Source organism: Chenopodium album, chromosome 5 (genome assembly GCF_948465745.1).
Source record: "Chenopodium album chromosome 5, dcCheAlbu1.1, whole genome shotgun sequence".
Taxonomy (NCBI): domain Eukaryota; kingdom Viridiplantae; phylum Streptophyta; class Magnoliopsida; order Caryophyllales; family Amaranthaceae; genus Chenopodium; species Chenopodium album.
The window spans coordinates 5,787,501-5,809,420 of NC_137838.1; the positions used below are offsets into that span (position 1 = coordinate 5,787,501).

A 21,920-nucleotide genomic window follows, 5' to 3' on the forward strand; every position below is an offset into this window, starting at 1 on the left:
GTTCAGCTCAGCTCAGTTCAGTTCAGTTCAGCTGAGTTCAGTCAATCGGAACAGGCCCTAAGTAAATTTAATCATCAAATATGTTTCTAGTAATGTCTGGTAGGCGCAATTTCATTTTATGCTCTATATGTTTCTGCTTTTAGCTTATGCCAACATAAATGTCTTCTAAGAAGGTGGATGTCCCAAATTAGGATTTTATGATGATTAGGGTTCGGGTGAATCATGAGCTTAGTTAATTATTGCGAAAAAAATAAAATGAAAAACAATTGCGAAAGCTATTAAAGAAGTTCAAGAAACTGGATGTTCCCCTTCTTGATTTTCTCATCTAGGTGGATGAAGTAGTATATGTTGCCAAACTACAAGTGTTACCAATAGTTAGAACTTAGAAGAAGCAAACATTGTTGTAGGACGTAGATGACTTTACATCTGCTTAATCACTGTGTGATAAAAATAAAGGGTATAACTAAAGTCAAAAGCATGCTTTTAATCGCTTGAAACATCTATATGTCAATTGGCCAAGTCAATTTCTTACTAGATAAAATCTATTTTGGACTGCCCTAGTATTGCTATCAGACCATAGAGTGAATAAGCATGCTCCTTTGTAAGAGAATAGAAAGTGAACGCATGCAGAAAGACATTGAGGTTTTGCTGTTCTCAGAGGCACATATTGAAGCATTATAAATCTGAGAAAATCTCTCTTTATTACAAACGATGAATGGAAGGCTTTATGAGATTGAGATAGGGTTCTCTCAATGTATACGACTATATCGCATATGTTCTTTAGTGAAATCTAGGTACGCGTTTTGAGCTGCATGCTAAGGAATTTTGTGAGACTATACCTAGTATTCGTGTTAATTTTTTTAGTATTCGTTACAAATTTCTGGGATGGATATGTATTTTTCAGCTTTTGAATACCATGTAATTTGAGAAGCTTCTTGGAATTTTCCCAAACATATTGGTTTTAAAAAAGTGGATGACCCGATTGCTTTTGTCATCATGGTTCCATTGAAAATGTCCAATATACAATACCAGGGCAATGCTATGTGAAATTTAGTTTCATTGGTTTGTCAATTGCTTTTCCCATCAAGTGTCTGATTGAATGAGAACAGCTACAGTTATAATCATTGTGTCTATCTTACTTATGTCTTCTTGTGTGATTATATATAACAATTGGGCTGTTTAATTAGAATATATATTTTTATTACATTGCACCTAATCCAGAAATATTGTGGATCATTTGTTAGGAAGTCAATTTTTATGCTCTTCTTTTTCGCAATGCATGTTCCACATTTTTGGTTGCAAGCTTAATATTTATCTTTTGGAAACCGAATGAAGCATACTATTTAAGCCAAACCTTGCTTAATTATTTAAATTATAGGTCCAAACTTGAATACTGGCTTTCTTGTTTTATTTTTTGTTGTTGAAAGCATTACTTTGTGATGTAGGATTTTGTTACAACATTTCTATCTTAGTTTACTTAATCGCCTAAAAAGTAAAAACTGATTACTAAACCTCTTAACTCAACCCTCAAATCCCTCAATCTTCCTTATTTAAGTAGGTAAAAGGTTTCATGTTTTTCCTGCCGGTTCTAAAGTTATTGAGCTGTTATAATTTTCAGCAGTGACTTCTAGCACTTTGTTTCCGAACTTAATTTGTAAACGCCTAAATTGAAAAATCACTTGCCAAATAGTAATTTTGGAGCCTTGCACACCACATGTCAAAGACAACTGAATTAGGATCAACCTTCCACATTTGATTTGCATCTCAAGCTCACCAGTCACCAGTGAGAATAGCTAGCTATCCGTGTCATGTCTGCGGCATTATAAATTTGTGTAAAGGTGAAAGTTAAGACAAGAACAAAATCACTCTGTAACGGTTTAATTGTTTGAAATGCATAAGTGTTTCGATTCTAGTATGTAGTCTATTATTTTTTGGTCTTGTTGCTCCAATGCAGAGAAGTTACCTGAATAATTGACTTATTTAGCTCTGGTGTAGCACAACGCGCGCACACACACACACACTACACACATACAAAAAGAGCTTGATCTCTTTCTCCATCCTTCCCTGCTTACAGGTTAGAGTAACTGATGAACACTCCACTTAGTGGCGTTAGTGCACTCACGCGATAGCATCACTCCACTCAGTATTATATGGATTGGATAGTTACAAGCATTTGATACTCCTAAAGATGTCTCTTTGACAGACTTTGGGTTTGAATCCATGATCTGTGATCCATGATATACAGTTCTAATCTTCTTACTACTAAAGCAATCTCAAATTCACTGAAAATGTTTGACAATATTTCGTATTTTGATTCTGGTTTCAAGTGTTGGTGACTGTTCTTTATCTGTAATCTAATTAAGGGTCTTTATTTTTTACTTTGTATGCGGACAAATAAGTCCTTTGGCGCCTGTTTTATGATTTGAATATTTTAGGTATCAAGCTCAGCTGCAGAAAAACTTAATGTACCTGGCCGCAATTGCTGATGCTCAGCCGCCAGCATCAACAGGGCCTTCTCAACCTCAGGTATCCTAGCTATATTTTCTCATGTTATACATACGTAAATAATCTCCACTTAAACAATCCAAATCTCTTCAGATCCCCATGCAATCTTCCATTCCACAAGGCCCTTTTATGCCACCTCCAAAAGCTGCAGTTAGTCCACAGCAAGCAGGTCCTAGAATGCCCTTTGCCATGCAGTCGTTTGACCAGCAGTCACCCCATATGCAATACCAACAATCTATGGCAGGTTCCATGGGCATGAGAATGGGAGGAAACAATGGTTTACGCCCTGCTGGCCACACTGGCTTTGGAGCTCCAACACAGTTGATGGATGCACGTAACAGACAAGATGGTTCCGAAGCCGGTCCCGGTGATGATCATGGGAAGTGATGTAGCAAGGTGCTCAGTGAGAGAATCATGGATCTGCTTGGGTGATTAAGGTGAAAAATTTGCTACCCAAAGATAAGAAATACTTCACACTAGTTTTCGACCCAGCAGGTTTCACTGATTTCAAACAGAAGAATTTGGTTTGCTTTGCCAAGTTCAATAATTTTGCATTGAAGGGTTTGCCTTGTACATCAGCTGATTGCAGGTGGTTATGCCTGCATTAAATGAGATGGGTTGGATGTATTTCGACGCTTCAACTAATAGATATATATATATAAATCTAAGACGATTTATGGCTGTCCTTTTGTATGTTACAGCCTGAACAAAAATATCATGTATGCATAACGATATTGTTCATAGACTCGCTTGCTCAGTTGAATGTTGTTGCTAACTACTAATTATCTTGTTGGTTGTTGCTGAGAAATTGAGAGCATCAACCATGAGTTATTTCCTAGTTAGAGTAAAATCTAATACTAAGTCTTGGACATCTTGGTTAACCCACTTAATCTCGAGGAGATAAAAAAAGGAGAACAAATGCATTCTAGTCCTACCTCCTCATCGTTCTAAAGTAGGTTCCCGATCTTGATTCTTGACTAGCAAACTTGTAATCTACGAAGTGTTATATAATCAATAAAGCATAAAAAAAATTATCGTGTACCTTATACTAGCATCCCATGAACCTATGAACGTCCTGATAAGCCTCCCTTAAGGTATTTTCTTGCAAATTTTCCATGCTCAAATATTCAACACTACACTCTTTATTCCTAGAGTAGACTAGAATTAATCAAAACAGCCCTAAGGAAAAAATAGAAATCTAACGAAAAAGAGAAATTAAAAAAATAAAATAAAAAATAAAAGGGTGAAAACGACGTCGTTAGAGCACGTCTCTCTGTAATAAGGAAAATAGGAGAAATCGAAATTAAATCGAAGAATGGCGGAACTCAAAAACTCCTCATAAAACATTTGATTAGGGTCGAATTTCCAAAGCTGAAAAAACCCAGAAATCAAAAACCAGTAGAGAGAGAAAGTAAAGAGGAGAGAGAAAATCATGGGGTACGTTCTTAGAGTAAGGTTGGCTTCATTCTTTGCAGGCGCAGCTGTAGCTTCATCTGCTGGTCTTTACATCCTTTACAAAGATTACAAGCTTGCCCATCATTCCATCTCTGACCAGGTTTTTCTTTTCTTTCATCAATTTTAATAATTGATTGAATTTTTACATACCCTTTATAATTTTGAGATTAATGTACTTTTTTTATGGGTTTTGATTGTGGTTATGGAATAAATGTCCAATTTATGTTTAATCTATGAATTAATTGCCCTAAATTGGCAAATGGGAATTGCCCATTTTGTATTTGAAGTTGAAATTGTAAGATTTTTGCTAATAATTTGCTTATTTCGGAGAATTTGTTTCATTAATGGTTTTTGATGGGTTTTTTATTTAATTGAAATGGATATATGATTTGGTGGAACTATTGTTGTTGTACTATACAGACATTGTTCAAAAGATGAGGAAAAATGGAACTTGTTGTTCGTATGCTTATTTCCGAAGCTGGTTAGTTGATTTATAGAAATGGTGTAGGACCAGTAGGTTAAGGGGGTTTATATTTTCAGAAACCATCTCATTATTAGATTTTGGACTGCTTAGGGTTAAGAAGACATACATTTTGACTCTCGAAAGCATGTTGATTGTCCGATAGGTTGTTCTTTTGAGTATTTTATGAATTAGAGTAGTAAATAATTGCTAAGGTTGAAAACTAATCCTTTTAGTATAGGCATTTTTAGTATTTAAGGGCTTATGGTCTTGTTGTGCCATCAATAGGGCTTATTTAGCTCTAGCCCAAAAATGGACGAGGGAGGATCTTTTTGACTTGTGGACATTGCGGTCTTCAATCTTTTGGGGTGATTGTGACCTCTATTTCATAAGGAGGAAAAGGGGAGGTTCTTGCAGTATTTGATCATATTGCCTAGGACCCTGAGTAGGTAGGTTCTTCTGGCAGCTGTTTAGGAAGAATAAGAAGGTAACACTTGCAGTCCCATCTTAGGTCTTATTTAGCCTAGACTATGTGAACATGGAACAAGGAGCTCACTTAAATGGCACCTTAGATTTCATCGCTGATGGAAACATGGAGGGTGCAGTCAATTGATTAATGAAGGAAAGTGGAAGGTGCAGTCAAAATCCTTTTTATGCTCCTTGTACTGTCTTGTCCAAGCTCTGTTCTGGGCTGATTTTAAGCTCAATGGCTTCAATTCCTCGGAACATATCATGGTTCTAAGTAGATTGCTAAATTTCTCTACCTGTCTACCATCAGACTCATTTGAAGTTTTATCATCCCCCCATTTAAAAATATAATAATCATTATTTAGTTTATCATTTGGCAAGTATATATCTCACATTCTCACTTGTCAAGGCTATCAAATATTGCCAAGCACATTCTTTTATTGACTTATCATGGATGACTTGTTTATGTTTCTCTATCTCCTTTGAGTTTTAAAGCTATCTAGATTCAAACAGAATAAATTATTATCCATGTATACCTTCACATCATCAGCCAAATTTGAAATTGTCAGGCTCTTTCTTCCTTGCTATACTTTTTTTGGGGGGACTTTAATGCCTTCTTACCTTGCGTATCACTTGAGAGAACATGTGCTTTATTAGTTGCTGGATTTTTTTGATTTCTGATCAGATGATTGCTTTATTAAGTTTGTTTTATAGAAATAGTACTAAGTATCTAGTTTACTATATTTGTGAGTCGTGATATTGTTGCTGTAATTAGTTGTGACTATTTGCACTTGTTACTAGAAGATGATTAATTATAATGTTTGATAAGATTCTTCTAGGTTTCGACTGCTTGTGGATCTCAGTTTTGATTTTTGTATTGTATCATTTGTAGCTTTTTACTTATTGGCAACCTTTATTTTCCTGATTTTGAATGCTTTGTCCTTTTAAGTGATCAATTGGCATAATCCTGAGATAGATTTATGATTTTATAATTTTTTACATGTTTTGTGCTTCAAGTGTATACTTGCTGTAATGTTATTGATGCCTTGATGTGCAATTTCAACTTGATGCTTGTGCATGTTAAACCTTCTTGATCTGAGTCACTTAGTAGTTTATCTGCTGCCACAGAGAAATTTTTTGAGTCTGCTTGGCTACTTTTAATAGAGCAATGATACTTTTATTTATAAATGTATGAAATAAATGCTATGATTCTCTATAATATTTAAATCTGGTCTAATTTCAGGTAGATATCATGAATTATTATTATTGATAGGAAAATAGATGACATTCCCTGATATTGTGTTACATGTATGTGCACTCCCTTAGGAGAATGAAGACTATAAGGGCATCTTTACTCTTTCTTCCTTCTAGCACTCCTGTCACCAAAAAAAAAAGGAAAAAAAAAAAGAATATTACTTTGCTTTATTTGTTGTCTAGAATCACTTTTGAGAAGTATTACGAGAACAAGAAGGGTTATGTATTTCACAGGACCCGCTAAATTTGTTTCTCTGAAGCTTCCCTGAACTTCAATGATTCTGAAATTGGCTTTTGATTGAGAAATTTTGGTCACAGATACCCATTTAGTGTTGATGGCTATGTAAACTCCACTACTATATTGGTTTTTCAAAAAAGCTTTTAACTAATATCAAAGCCTGTGAGATGGCCTCTATGAATAATTCATAAGCACAGGGAGACTCCGTCCTCTCCCTTTTCTTTGCTTGTTCGCCTCTCTCTCTGCTCTGCAAGGCTGTAACAGCCAGATATGGACAGCCAATGTTACCTGACCTACTTTGATCTCTTATGTTGAAAGAAGATGCTTAGTAGTTAGTACAAGTATAATGGAGTCAAGCTGATATTATGGATGACTTCTAGAGCAATTCTTCAGAAGAGGGACGTTATGGACATTCTCTTTTAGCCAAAGCCTTTGATTACTTCGCAGCTATAATTTTGTGAAAAAGTTACTCCGTAGTTTATTTAAATGCAAGTTCGTACTCTTACTATGTTTTTTTTTTTTTTTTGTTGCTTCTTTAGATGAAACGTCTTCACGATTCTCTGGATACGCGTGTCTCTGCTCTGGAGAAGTTAAAACAACCTGAAACTCCTCAACAAGAAGTGGAAGCAACAGAAGAGTTGTCATAGAGGTTTTTGACTGATTCTGGTGTTGTACACTGTCAGATGCAGCAATTTTTCTTGAATACCATGTCAAAACGAGGTTTATAGAAGGGTTGTTTTTCCCCTGAAGTATAAATAATAATCATGACCTTTTTTCTCTTTGTTAATTGTTAATCAGGCAGTTGTGTTTATTGTCAAGGAGTTGGTTGTGCTCTATTTTTACACTTATGTATCAACTGTCGGAGGCTGTCATTGACAGTAGTTTTTTTTTAATGAAAGCATCTTGTCCAATTTACCATTATAATGTGCTAACAAAACTACAGTCTATGCTGGAGAGTTGCGGATGTACTCTATTGTATATGCAACTTCAAGACTCATAATTGGTGGATGGCATCGCCCGAACTCGAACCAGAGGCCTTCAGTGTGTTAGACTGACGTGATAACCAACTACACCACGACACCGTTAGGCAGTAAAAAAAACTCCACATAAACTCTTTCTAAGCTTTGGCTTATGCATGCCATTCTTACCAAGATAGCAAGGTGTAAGCCATTAAACATGGACGTGCCTGAATTCAGGCCAACTTAAAGAAGGCATTGGACGCATTTCATGGTAAGGCGTGGTGTACATGGTTCGAGCCTAGTTATGCTGGATGCTGATGCGGGCATGATTTGTGTGGAAAATGGACAGAAGAGAAGGTGGGATTGCTTTGTATAAAGATTATGAGCCAAGATTATGTGTTTTTTTTTTAGGTCACTCCTGAGGAGAGGGAGGGAAAAACCGCCCCTCTGATCCTCAATTTTTATGATACATAAGATAACTTGAAACATAGATAGCATGAAAAAACATTTCAAGATGAATCATGAATCTCCGTTTTTTATTAGTAGACACGTTTTGAATACTTTGTGACTTTTATGTGAAGAAAATATAGTCAAGTGAGATCTTGTTAGATTCATCACAATATATATTTTCAAATATCAACTTTTTATAATTTTTACTTAACGGTAATTAAAAATATTAACGATTGAATTTGTGCATGGACAAACGTGACTAAAAAAAATGTGTTAACTAAAAAGAAACGGAGGAAGTACGGAGTAGAGGTGTCAAAAGTTGACCTGATCCGAAATACCGACTCAAACCCGATTATTAACCGACCCATTTGAACCCGAAAAAATGGTGACCCAAACCCGACCTGACCCGACCTGAAACCAACCCTAGACCCGAGTATGTGAGACTCGAACCCGAACATGAACTGACTTGGAGATGACCCGACCCGAATGTAACTCGTAAATTATTGACTAGAACCGAACTCGACTTAAACTGAAATTGACACAAACCCGTTTTAACCCGTCAAAACCCGAATTTAACCCGACTTGTTAATAGTATGACCTTAATTCAACCCAACCCCTTCCTAACCCGACCTGAATTTAACCCAACCTGTTAAAACCCCCACCCGAAATCAATCCGACTTGTTATTGACCTGACCCAAATTCAACCCAACTTGTTATTGACCCGACCCGAATTTTACCAGACCTATTACTAACCCGACCAAAAAATTCAACCCGATCTGCTACTAACCCAACTCGAAATCAACACGACTTGTTATTGACCCGACCTAAATTCAACCCAAATTGTTCCTGACACAATTTCAAATCCCTTTAAATGCAATTTAGACCACCTTATTATTGTTGATCACAACATTTTGTCTAGAGAGACCAAGTCGGTCCAGACCAGCAAAAGAAAGAAGCATCATCCTCAAATTTTAGAGTTAAATATAGTATATATTTGTTGTATGGTCAAAGGAGATAATTATCTTTCAAAATTATAGACTATAGTTTACTAGTATATTGCCATATATATTATAGTCAAAGGAAATAATTAGCTTGATAAAAATGAGAATTATCTATTTATAGTTAGTTGAACCCGAATATGACCTCACTTGGAAATGACCCGACCTGATTGTAACCTGCAAATTATTGACTTAAACATAACCCGACTTGACTCCGAGAATGACCCAACTTGGAAATGACCCAACCTGATTATAACCCGCAAATTATTGACTTGAACCAAACCCGACTTCAACCCGAGAATGACCCTACTTGAAAATGACCTGACCTGATTATAATCCGCAAATTATTGACTTGAACCTAACCCGACTCAAACCCGAGAATGACCTGATCTGATTCTAACCCGCAAATTATTGACTTGAATCGAACCCGGCCCAAACCCGAGAATTACCCTAACCCGTTTTAACCCTTGAAAACCCGACCTATTGATCCCCCGACCCGAATGTAACCCGACCTGTTATTAACCCGACCTAAACCCAACCCAAACCCGATAAGAAGTATGACCCGACGTGACCCGACTCAAGCATGACCCAACCCCAACCCGACCGGCATAGGTTATGGAATTAATCCGAATTAACCCGACCCGAGTTGACCCGACCCACTGTTACCGACCCAAACCCGAACCGTTTATCCGAATTAATAGCTCTATTCGAAACCTACAAAATTTCTTAAAAAGTGTGGATATTAGCCTTCAATTTTGGAATTTTTTGACTTTTTTTCACCCGTAAATAAAAATTGCCGAAATTTTAACCATGGTCCCTAATACCCTCCGGTAGTCCAATTGGCTGGGTGGAACCATCCAATTTACCTTTAAACCGCCAATTTACCGGTTTACAACTTGCACCGATTTCATTAACTCAAGCTTACCTTGAACATTTATGACAACATATAGTAATCATATATGAATCCAAACGTCATTATATGACTCCGAGATGTATCTCCTAAAATCTCAATGCTTTTCGACACCACGCCCCGAAACATTCGAAATTTCTCAAAAATAGAGAATTATCTTTACGTTTCCACTTCTGGTGGCAATTTGAATTACCTCCACGACCTCTACCATATCCACCAGATCCACGTCAACGACCTCGGCCACACAATTGACTACGACCGCGACCTCAACCTCGACCATTACTGCTAGAATGGTGTTTGTTTTTAAGACTCTTTCCCATTATGGGATGTCGCATTCGCTTCAGAGAATGGAGTATAGTCAGTAGGACGTGATTCATGATTTTTCATTAATAGCTCATTATTTTGCTCAGCCACGAGGAGACAAGATATCAATTTAGAATATTTCTTGAAAACGTTTTCACGGTATTGTGTCTGCAGGACAACATTGTTTGCATGAAAAGTAGAGTATGTTTTCTCCAACATTTCTGCATCCGTGACTTTCTCCCCACATAATTTCACAAACATAGTTGAGTTATATTCACTCACAGACTTAAAGTCTTGTAATCTTAAATGTAGTCAAACATAACGAGCTTTTGGCCTGGTAATATCACAGTTTTCTGGTGGTCATACCTCTCCTTTAGATTACTCCAAAGGACTTGTGGGTCTTTAACAGTCAAATATTCATTTTTAAGTACTTCGTGGAGTTGATGACGAAGTAATTTAATAGCCTTAGCTTTATCTTGAGGTGTTGCAGTATTACCCTCTTTAATTGTATCACCAAGTCAAATTGTGACGATCAAGTACTATACAAGTAGAAGATTAGAGAGAATAATTGACATGGATTAAACAGATCACCTAAATATTCATACGAAGTTAGGCAAACTGTATCAATATATTCACTCATAAATAATCAATACAAGTTAGGAAGATTATAACATATTGCATCAAAAACATTCATACCGCATTATTGCAATTACATATATACGTACCCTTTTTTTCAGCAGAAAATTAATTAATAATTGATTAATTGTGTATAGAATAGAGTACAAACGTACCTTTTCCAACAGAAAATCGTAAGGTTGCTATTTACTTCGTACGTCTACTCCCTTTGTATCACGTCTATTCTGCTTCGTACTTTTTTTTTTTTTTATATGGCTATGGTGCTGATAACGTGTTAAATATAGAGAAATATATGAGAGAATATTATTCAGTGTGTATACTTTCCATCTGTTACGGGATATATATATATATATATATACATGTAGATTATCTAAGGATTCATCGGATAAGATCAAATACCCGTCTCTAGAGTATTCTAGATAACACATGGATAATAGTCATCCACTTATACATCTATATCATAACAATTAGCCTTTACTTTTTAAATTTTTTGACTTTTTTTTGCCCGGATATTAAAATTGCTGAAAGGTTTACCATGGTCCCAAATACCCTCCGGAAATCCAATTGGGAAGGTGGAACCATCCAATTAGCCTTTAAACAACCAATTTAACGGTTTACAACTAAACCGATTTCATTAATTCAAGTCTACCACGAACATTTATGACAACAAATGATGATCATATATGGTTCCAAACGACATTATATGACCCCAAGATGTATTCCTTAGAATTTTAAAACTTTTCGACACCGGGCCCCGAAGACTCCAAAAAATTCTCAAAAAGCGTGAATATAACCTTCAATTTTTGAATTTTTTGACTTTTTTTTTGCCCATAAATAAAAATTACCGAAATGTTTACCATGGTCTCTAATACCCTCCGGGAGTCCAATTGGGTGGGTGAAACCATCCAATTTCCCTTTAAACGGTCATTTTACCGGTTTACAACTTGCGCCGATTTCATTAACTCAAGCCTACCACAAACATATATGACAACATATAATGATCATAAATGATTACAAACAGCATTATATGACACCGAGATGTATCCTCTAAAATCTAAAAGCTTTTCGACACCAAGCCAAGAAATCTCCAAAATTTCTCAAAATGCATGGATATTAGCCTTTAATTTTGGAACTTTTTTGACTTTTTTTTGCCCGTAAATAAAAATTGCCAAAATTTTTATTATGGTCCCTAATACCCTCTGGGAGTCCAACTGGGTGGGTGGAACCATCCAATTTGCTTTAAACGGCCAATTTACCGATTTACATCTTGCACCGTTTTCATTAATTCAAGCCTACCACAAACATTTATGAAAACATATAATGATCAAATATGGTTCCAAACGGAATTATATGACCCCGAGATGTATCTCCTAAAATCTCAAGCCATTTCGACACCTGGCCCGAAACCTCCAAAATTTCTCAAAAACCGTGGATATTAGCCTTCAATTTTGGAATTTTTTCACTTTTTTCTGCCCGGAAATAAAAATTTCCGAAATGTTTACCATGGTCCCTAATACCCTCCGAGAGGCCAATTCGGTGGGTGGAACCATGTAATTTGCCTTTAAACGGTCATTTTACCGGTTTACAACTTGCACTGATTTCATTAACTCAAGCTTACCACAAACATTTATGACAACATATAATGATCATATATAGTTACAAACGTCATTATATGACCCCGCGATGTATTCTCTAAATTCTCAAGACTTTGCGACATCGGTCCCCGAAACCTCCAAAATTTCTCAAAAAGCGTGGACATTGATTTCAATTTAAGAAATATTTGACTTTTTTACAACAGAAAATAAAAATTGTCAAAATGTTTACCATGGTCCCTAATACCCTCTAGTAGTCCAATTGGGTGGGTGGAACCATCCAATTTGCCTTTAAACAACCTATTTACCGGTTTACAACTTGAACTGATTTCATTAACTCAAGTCTGTTACAAACATTTATGACAACAAATAATGATCACATATGATTCCAAACGGCATTAAAGGACCCCTAGATGTATCCCCTAGAATTTCAACAATTTTCGACACCAGGCCCCGAATCGATCCTCCATAATTTCTCAAAAATCGTGTATATTAACCTTCAATTTTAAATTTTTTGACTTTTTTCCCCCGAAAATAAAAATTTCCGAAATGTACCATGGTCCCTAATACCGTCTGGGAGTCTCATTGGGTGGGTGGAACCATCCAATTTGCATTTAAACGACCAATTTACCAGTTTAAAACTTGTACCGATTTCATTAACTCTAGCCTACCACGAACATTTATGACAACAAATAATGATCATATATGGTTCTAAACATCATTATATGACCCCGAGATGTATCCCCTAAAATTTGAAGACTTTTCGACACCGGGCCTCAAAACCTCCAAAATTTCTCAAAAAGCGTGGATATTAGTCTTTTATTTTGGAATTTTTTGACTTTTTTTCGCCCAGAAATAAAAAGTGCCGAAATGTTTACCATGGTCCCTAATACCCTCTGGGAGTCCAATTGGGTTGGTGTAACAATCAAATTTGCCTTTAAACGGCCAATTTAATTACCTGTTTACATCTTGCACGGATTTCATTAACTCAAGCCTACCACGAACATTTAAGACAACATATAATGAACATTTATGGTTCCAAACGGCATTATAAGACCTCGAGATGTATACTCTAAAGTCTAATTTCTTTCCAACACCGGGCCCTAAAACATTCGAAATTTCTTTAAAAAGCACGGATATTAGCCTTAAATTTTGTAATTTTTTGACTTTTTTCGCAAGGAAATAAAAATTGCCCAATTATTTACCATGGTCCCTAATACCCCCTGGGAATCCAATTGAGTGGGTTGAACCATCCAATTTTCCTTTAAACGACCAATTTACCGTTTTACAACTTGCTCCGATTTCATTAACTAAAGCCTACCACTAACATTTATGACAACGAATAATGATCATATATGGTTCCAAACATTATTATATGACCCCGATATGTATCCCCTAAAATTTCAAGACTTTTCGACATCAGGTCCCGAAACCTCCAAAATTTCTCAAAAAGCGTGGATATTAGTCTTTAATTTTTGAATTTTTTGACTTTTTATCGCCCCGAAATAAAATTTGCCTAAATATTTACCATGGTCCATAATGCACTTCCGGAGTCCAATTGGGTAGGTGGAACCATCCAATTTGCCTTTAAACCATCCAATTTACCGATTTACAACTTCCACCGATTTCATTAATTCAAGCCTACCACGAACATTTATGATAACATATAATGATCATATATGGTTCCAAATGGCATTATTTGACCCCGAGATGTATCCCCTAAAATCTTAAAGCTTTTCAACAACGGGCCCCGAAACTTCCAAAATTTCTCAAAAAACGTGGATATTAGCCTTCAATTTTGGAAATTTTTTACTTTTTTCGTCCGAAAATAAAAATTGACGAAATATTTACCATAGTCCCTAATACTAGGGCTGAGCAAAACTACCCAAAAATTCGTTCCGTTACCATTCCGAAAATTAGGGTACCCGATCCGACAACCATAACGGTTCGGGTACCCGTTCCGATAATTTGTTATCGGGTATGGTTTTTGGGTATCATTTTAAAATTAACGGGTACCTGTTCCGTTCCGATAACAATTATTTTGTTTTTTTTTTCCTACTTAAATCTATCTTTTCAATATTTAAACCCTTACATTACTTCATAATCACTATAAATATCAATAATTAGTAATGTTATTAATAATTTGGTCAAGAACATGTGGTATTGTTGTTAATTAGTGTTAAAAAATATCATAAGAACTAATTTTTTAAGTTTAATTATCACTATTGGATACTTTATAGGGTACCCGATAACCGTTTCGAAAATTCGGGTACCCGAACTTATCGGTTCGGGTTATGGATATCACTTTTAGTGATATTGGTTATCGGGTACCCGAACTGTTAGTACTAACGGTACGGGTACCCGTCCCATGCTCACCCCTACCTAATACCCTCCGGGAGTCCCATTGGGTGGGTGGAACCATCCAATTTGCCTTTAAACGACAAATTACTGATTTACGTACAACTTGCACCAATTTCATTAACTCAAGCCTACCACGAACATTTATGACAACATATAATAATCATATACGGTTCCAAACAGCATTATATGACACCAAGATGTATTCCCTGGAATTTCAAGACTTTTCGACACCGAGTCTCGAAACCTTCAAAATTTCGCAAAATGTGTGGATATTAGTGTTCAATTTTGGAATTTTTTTTAACGTTTTTTGTTCAGAAATAAAAATTGCCAAAATTTTTACCATGGTCCCATTTACCCTCCGGGTGTCCAATTAGATAGGTGGAACCATGTAATTTGCCTTTAAACAACCAATTTACCGGTTTACAACTTGTACCGATTTCAATTCATTAACTCAAGACTACCACGAACATTTATGACAACATATAATGATCATATACGGTTCCAAATGGCATTATAAGACGCTGAGATGTATTCCCTAATTCTTAGAGCTTTTCGACACCGGGCTCCGAAACCCCCGAAATTACTTAAAAACCGTGGATATTATCATTTTAGCCTTTAATTTTAGAATTTTTTTTGACTTTTTTCGCCTGGAAATAAAAAATTTCTGAAATTTTTTTATGGTCCCTTATACCCTCCGGGCGTCCAATTGGGTGGTTGGAACTATCCAATTTGTCTTTAAACAGCCATTTTACCGGTTTACAACTTGCACTGATTTCATTTACTTAAACTCACCATGAACATTTATGACAACATATAATGATCATATATGGTTCCAAACGGCATTATATGACCCCGCGATATATTCCCTAAATTCTCAAGACTTTGCGACATCGGCCCCCGAAACCTCCAAAATTTCTCAACAAGCGTGGACATTAGCTTTCAATTTAGGAAATATTTGACTTTTTTTCAACAGAAAATAAAAATTGTCAAAACGTTTACCATGGTCCCTACTTCTCCCTAATACCCTCTGGTTGTCCAATTGGGTGGGTGGGACCATCCAATTTGCCTTTAAACGACCTATTTTTCGGTTTATAACTTGCACTGATTCATTAACTCAAGCCTACCACGAACATTTATGACAACAAATAATTATCACATATATGGTTCCAAACGGCATTAAATGACCCCTAGATGCATCCCCTAGAATTTCAAGACTTTTCGACACCGGGCCCCGAATCCTCCAAAATTTCTCAAAAAACGTGTATATTAGCCTTCAATTTTGAAATTTTTGACTTTTTTTCGCCTGAAAATAAAAATTGCCTATATGTACCATGGTCCCTAATATCGTCCGGGAGTCCCATTGGGTGGGTGGAACCATTGCATCCAATTTGCATTTAAACGACCAATTTACCGGTTTACAACTTGCACCGATTTCATCAACTCTAGCCTACCATGAACATTTATGACAACAAATAATGATCATGTATGGTTCCAAACATCATTATATGACCCCGAGATGTATCCTCTAAAATTTCAAGACTTGACACCGGGCCCCGAAACCTTCAAAATTTCTCAAAAAGCGTGGATATTAGTCTTTCATTTTGGAATTTTTTTGATTTTTTTCACCCGGAAATAAAAATTGCGGAAATGTTTACCATGGTCCCTAATACCCTCTGGGAGTCCAATTGGGTGGGTGGAATTATCAAATTTTCCTTTGAACGACCAATTTAATTACCGGTTTACAACTTGCACGGATTTCATTAACTCAAGCCTATTACGAACATTTATGGCAACATATAATGATCATATATGGTTCCAAACGGCATAATGATCATTATATCATCCTCAAATTTTAGAGTTATATCTCGGGGTCATATAATGCCGTTTGGAACCATATATGATCATTATATCATCCTCAAATTTTAGAGTTAAATATAGTATATATTTGTTGTATGGTCAAAGGAGATAATTATCTTTCAAAATTATAGACTATAGACTATAGTTTACTAGTATATTGCCATATATATTATAGTCAAAGGAAATAATTAGCTTGATAAAAATGAGAATTATCTATTTATAGTTAGTTGAACCCGAATATGACCTCACTTGGAAATGACCCGACCTGATTGTAACCTGCAAATTATTGACTTAAACATAACCCGACTTGACTCCAAGAATGACCCAACTTGGAAATGACCCAACCTGATTATAACCCGCAAATTATTGACTTGAACCGAACCCGACTTCAACCCGAGAATGACCCTACTTGAAAATGACCCGACCTGATTATAATCCGGAAATTATTAACTTGAACCGAACCCGACTCAAACCCGAGAATGACCCGACCTGATTCTAACTCGCAAATTATTGACTTGAATCGAACCCGACTCGAACCCGAGAATTACCCTAACCCGTGAAAACCCGCATTATACCCGACCTATTGTTCACCTGACCCGAATGTAACCCGACCTGTTATTAACCCGGCTTAAACCCGACCCAAACCCGATAAGAAGTATGACCCGACGTGACCCGACTCAAGCATGACCCACCCCAAACCCGACCCGCATAGGTTATGGAATTAATCTGAATTGACCCGAACCGAGTTGACCCGACCCACTCTTACCCGACTCGTATACCCGAATTGACAGCTCTATTAAATAGTGATTGCATTTGACTATTTGAGTAATTTGACCAAAATTGGAGCTTGACCACTAATTATTTCCCACGGCAAAAATAAAACAACAGAAAAAATCTCCACGACTACGACTCTACTAAGCTCAACCACTGTTGTTGCAGTGAGCTTCTCTTCTCACAACAATGGCGATTTCCTCACCTCACACTCTCATCCTTCTCACTTTCTCTCTCCTCCTAACCCTAACCCTTACCCTCGCCGAAATCCGATTCGCCGAGATCCGATCCGACTCACGACCCATCATCCCATTCGACCAATTCGGGTTCACTCACACCGGAAAACTCGACCTCAACGTCACCCTCCTCTCTCTCCGACTCCATCAAAATGACCAAACTTCCCTTCCCACGAACCCTAAACCTAACCCCAACGATCTCTCCCTTGTCGGATTCTTCCTCTCTACTCGCGATTCTTGGTACCATGTTGTCGACCAACTCAATCAAAATGACATCGTTTGTGCCTTTCAATCGGATCTTATTAAACCCGTTTTTTCCTTTGATAGTCTCAACAATGGCGGACTTACCCATTTTAATGTCTCTCTTCAAATATCCGACCCCAATCTTTATACCCTAGTTTTCGCTAATTGTATCCCTAATCTTCATGTTTCAATGGATGTTCATTCCTCTATGTATAATTTAGAAGGTAAATCGTCGTTAATTCGTGATTATCTTTCAGCAGGTAAGTCTAATCTTCCCTCAATTTACTTCAATTTTGCCCTGATTTATTTCGCCCTAATTTTGATCTGGGTTTACACCCTTTTCTCGAAAAGAGAAGTTATTTATCGAATTCATTACTTTATGCTTGCTGTTCTTGTATTGAAAGGATTGAATTTGTTGTGTGAAGCTGAAGATAAATCTTATATTAAAAAAACTGGAAGTGCTCATGGTTGGGATGTTCTGTTCTACATTTTTAGCTTTTTAAAGGGTATTACTTTGTTTACTTTGATTGTGTTAATTGGAACTGGTTGGTCATTTTTGAAACCCTTTTTACAAGATAAGGAGAAGAAGGTTTTAATGATTGTGATCCCACTTCAAGTAGTTGCTAATGTAGCTCAGGTTGTCATTGATGAGACTGGGCCGTATGGTGGGGAGTCATACGCTTGGATGCAAGTGTTTTTGTTCGTCGATATTGTTTGTTGTTGTGCTGTGTTGTTTCCCATCGTTTGGTCGATTAGGAACCTTAGGGAGGCTGCTACGACTGATGGGAAGGCCGCGGTTAACTTGATGAAGTTGACATTGTTTAGGCATTACTATGTTGTGGTGATTTGTTATATCTATTTTACAAGGGTGATTGTTTATGGATTGGAGACCATCACGAATTACCGGTATCAGTGGACTAGTGTGGTCGCGGGTGAATTGGGTACCCTTGCGTTTTATCTGTTTACGGGGTATAATTTCAGGCCAAAGTCGTGTAATCCGTACTTTGCTATTGATGATGAGGAAGAAGAGGCTGCTGCTGAAATGTTGAAGATGGAAGTAGATGAATTCGAATTGTGAAATCTGAGAAGAGTGCATTTTTTTGTCACTCTTTTCAGAGTGCTGTGGTGCTTTTGGTGGTGAGACTTAGGAATTAGTGAGGTGCAGCTTTCAAGTTGGATCCTCAATTTTGTGCTGATAGCTTGTGCTTCCTAACCAAGTGATGGATCAACTTCGATGTTGCCTGTTGGTATTGTATTATCTGTGTTTCTGTACTGTTTTTGCTAGAAGTATCTGTTTGTATTATAATATCTGTGTTTCTGTACTGTTTTTTTCTATAAGTATATGTTTGTATTGTAAGCTAGGTACTTAGGTAGTTTATGTTGTCACACTAGTAGTGTAAGTAATGTGAGTACAAGTACAAAAACCATTTGATGTTTCCACTGATTATATATGGAAGTTACAGATTCTTAACATTCTTTTATCCGTGGTGGTTGTCCTTGTAACCCCTCCCTGTCGAGTAGTTTCTAATGCCTTTTTGATTCGATCCATTGTCTCCTATTGGTACTCTTGGTGCTGCTTGTCAAACTTTAGTTTCTGGGGGATTGTTTTACCTAGATTGTGTTTCAGATTGTTTCAAATCATGAATATTCAGTAACAGCATTCATACAACAGTATGATTCTTCTGTTCTTCCTGTGTAAAATTGTGGTTACATTGAGTTTTAATCAGGTTAAATGTTCAATTATCTGTTTCTGCCTATTTCCTTGTGTATCAGACAAAATGTTCTGACTGATATCACCCAAAGTTAGTATCTGGTCCTTCAAACTCATTGTATGGAACTGTGAATTGGTTCTCATTCATTATATTATTCAATTTCTGCATGCAAAACCTTCCAAGAAATAGATATCAGAAGCAGCTGTCCACAAGGCTAAAAACATTTGCTTACTGCTGGTGGACTGCTGACATAGGAATTAGGACATGGTATCCGCAGTGAAATTCAAGTGTTCAGGTCTCAGTCAAGCTCCTTTCTTCCTATCTTGTATGAGTCTCTCACTCCCATAGCAAGTACTCTGTATAGACGTACAAGTCACTCGGTTTTTGCTGTGAATGCTTTGAAGTTTATAGATTATGAAGTGAAATTAATCATAGAACAAATATATTAGTTCCAAGTTTGTCGGAATGATTTACTACGTCCGTTTCATATTATTTGCAACGATTTGACAGAGAAAAAAATGTCTAATTGTTGCAATATGAAACAGAGGTAGTATATGTGTTGGAGGTCGAAGATATTTGCAATCAGCCAATTGAATTCACAATGATGACCTTATACTGGGTTTCCCTTGAGTCATGGCCAATTGAGTTCTCTAAGGCATTGCGGGCATTTTGGGTACAGAGTACCTCTTGAATCAAAGTTCACTCAGTAGTTACCTATTTCTCAAGGCCCAAGAGCCCAAAATCAGAGCACTTGGAAAAACTTTTAAGGTATGGTGTTTGGCTATATAGTTAGGAAAACCTTTTCACTAGGGCATAATATAACCTATTGTAGTCCATTTCATAGCTTGTTGGGATGTTGGTGTTAGCTCAAAATGACATTGTATGCCTCCTCTTCTCTCTACTTTGTCGGAACTTGATTTGAATTATCTATGCATCATGCATCGATCCAACTATTCCCCAAGACAAAAACCGCGATTGGAGTGCAATTTTGGATGACGAAGAACCTAGTTTTAGAGGTGTATTTGTAAACCTTTCGTTTACGTTACAAGGTATCCAGGAGTAGAAAGAGCTGAAGTTACTAAAATCAAGTTTCATGGAAAAGAGCTGTAACCATTAAATTCATCAAGTGACTAATTCAACCCTAGACCACTTATTCCTAATTCCTGCACTTGTTTTCGCTAAGTGTGTGTTCATATGAATCAAGGAAATCTTAGGAGTTTGTTGCATTTTAAGGGACATAGGTGCTCAGATTATCACCTTACCTAGTAAAAAGACAATTATTCAATTGATAAGTAGGGCGCTCGGGTCATCAGTGTACATTGGCGCTATGTAACCAAGGACACTAAAAAATTCAACCTCTAGCTATTGTCCATACCAGGGCAACATAAGATTCCCAGCCATCGCGCCAAGCCGATATATAATTCATGGCTGTGGGACTAGCAGGGTAATGAAGCACCCTAGCTAGGGCCACAAGTCACAAGAAAAATGGCCTTAATTTTCTTCACCCTGGGATCATGGAAGAGATGTATTTGGCTACATTATTAAGGCTTTCGTTTTCGAAACGGGTTCGATTTTTGAATGCACAAATTAAATTTTTGTTCAAGAACATCCAGCTGTTTCCTTCATGGGTAACACATTGATGTATTGATCACGTACGATTGAAGAGGGTCCATATATCACAGGCTACTGCAAGTAACCCAGACCCAAAGGAAAGTTTGTTCATCTTGTCCTTCCAAACATATTAGTAGATGTTTGTCAATCATCAATAGTATTTGAAATTCAATTCCCGCGTATTTTATAATAATTATTATTATTATCTTGTAAAATTATCTGTTAATATAGGGTTGAAAAAATTAACCCCTCAAAAAACCAACCTAGTAAAATCATTTCTTAAACAATGTAGTGAAAATTGCAAAAATTATTTCATTATTATTAGACATTGTATTATTAGCCTGAAATAGTGAGACTTAACTTTACTAGAAAATAATGGGGGATGATACATTGATACATATTTTCATAGCTTATTAATCATATACTACAACTCATTTAATTTGGTTGGTTGTATGTCACTAATCACTTCTATTGATCTTTTTTTGGGGGGGTTTGAATGGTCACTATCATGTAAGAAGGTGGACCTAAAATTTGACCCTTAATTATGTTAAAGTGAAAACAAACACTTCACTCTTTAGCATTATTTAGTTTGTAAAATCACACTACTATTACAAGTATAAGGTGGGTTATAGCAACCTTGTATGGCTTTATCTTTGCCACTTGCATCTAACACACTCCTTTTCTTTTGAAGGGGAAGAGGGTGGTTGAGTGTAATGTCACTTATGCCCACTTTGTTTTTCAGAAAAAAACTTCGTTTTATTGTCTAATTAAGGTTTATTAGCCAAGTTAATTGTGAAATATCAAATATGTCATGGAATGGTACTAATGTACTATGTACCTTGTAAGAGTGTATTGAGAAAGTTGTCAAGCATAGCTTAAGACTATTATATGCCTCTTCTTT

The 21,920-nt window shown here is 36.6% G+C and overlaps 2 protein-coding genes, 1 non-coding gene and 1 pseudogene across 3 annotated transcripts in view; 3 read left to right on the forward strand and 1 right to left on the reverse strand.

Moving 5' to 3' along the window:
* Window positions 1-3,367, forward strand: part of LOC145630191 (GRF1-interacting factor 2-like) — a 5,964-nt gene extending 2,597 nt beyond the window's left edge. The window contains exons 3-4 of the mRNA XM_081682441.1: window positions 2,436-2,526; window positions 2,599-3,367. Coding sequence (XP_081538567.1) covers window positions 2,436-2,526; window positions 2,599-2,892 — 385 coding nt within the window. The 3' untranslated portion in view covers window positions 2,893-3,367. The remainder of the gene's footprint in view (window positions 1-2,435; window positions 2,527-2,598) is intronic.
* A 429-nt stretch (window positions 3,368-3,796) lies between these two features.
* LOC145630192 (ABC transporter A family protein) lies at window positions 3,797-7,298 on the forward strand. The gene is made up of 2 exons (XM_081682442.1): window positions 3,797-4,060; window positions 6,920-7,298. The coding sequence occupies exons 1-2, from the start codon at window positions 3,938-3,940 to the stop codon at window positions 7,025-7,027; spliced, it is 231 nt and encodes a 76-aa protein (XP_081538568.1). The 5' UTR covers window positions 3,797-3,937; the 3' UTR covers window positions 7,028-7,298.
* A 90-nt stretch (window positions 7,299-7,388) lies between these two features.
* TRNAV-AAC (transfer RNA valine (anticodon AAC)) lies at window positions 7,389-7,462 on the reverse strand. Its single transcript has one exon. It is a non-coding gene; the product is annotated as a tRNA-Val (tRNA).
* A 9,862-nt stretch (window positions 7,463-17,324) lies between these two features.
* LOC145630193 (protein CANDIDATE G-PROTEIN COUPLED RECEPTOR 7 pseudogene) lies at window positions 17,325-19,184 on the forward strand (annotated as a pseudogene).
* The last annotated feature ends 2,736 nt before the right edge of the window (window positions 19,185-21,920 follow it).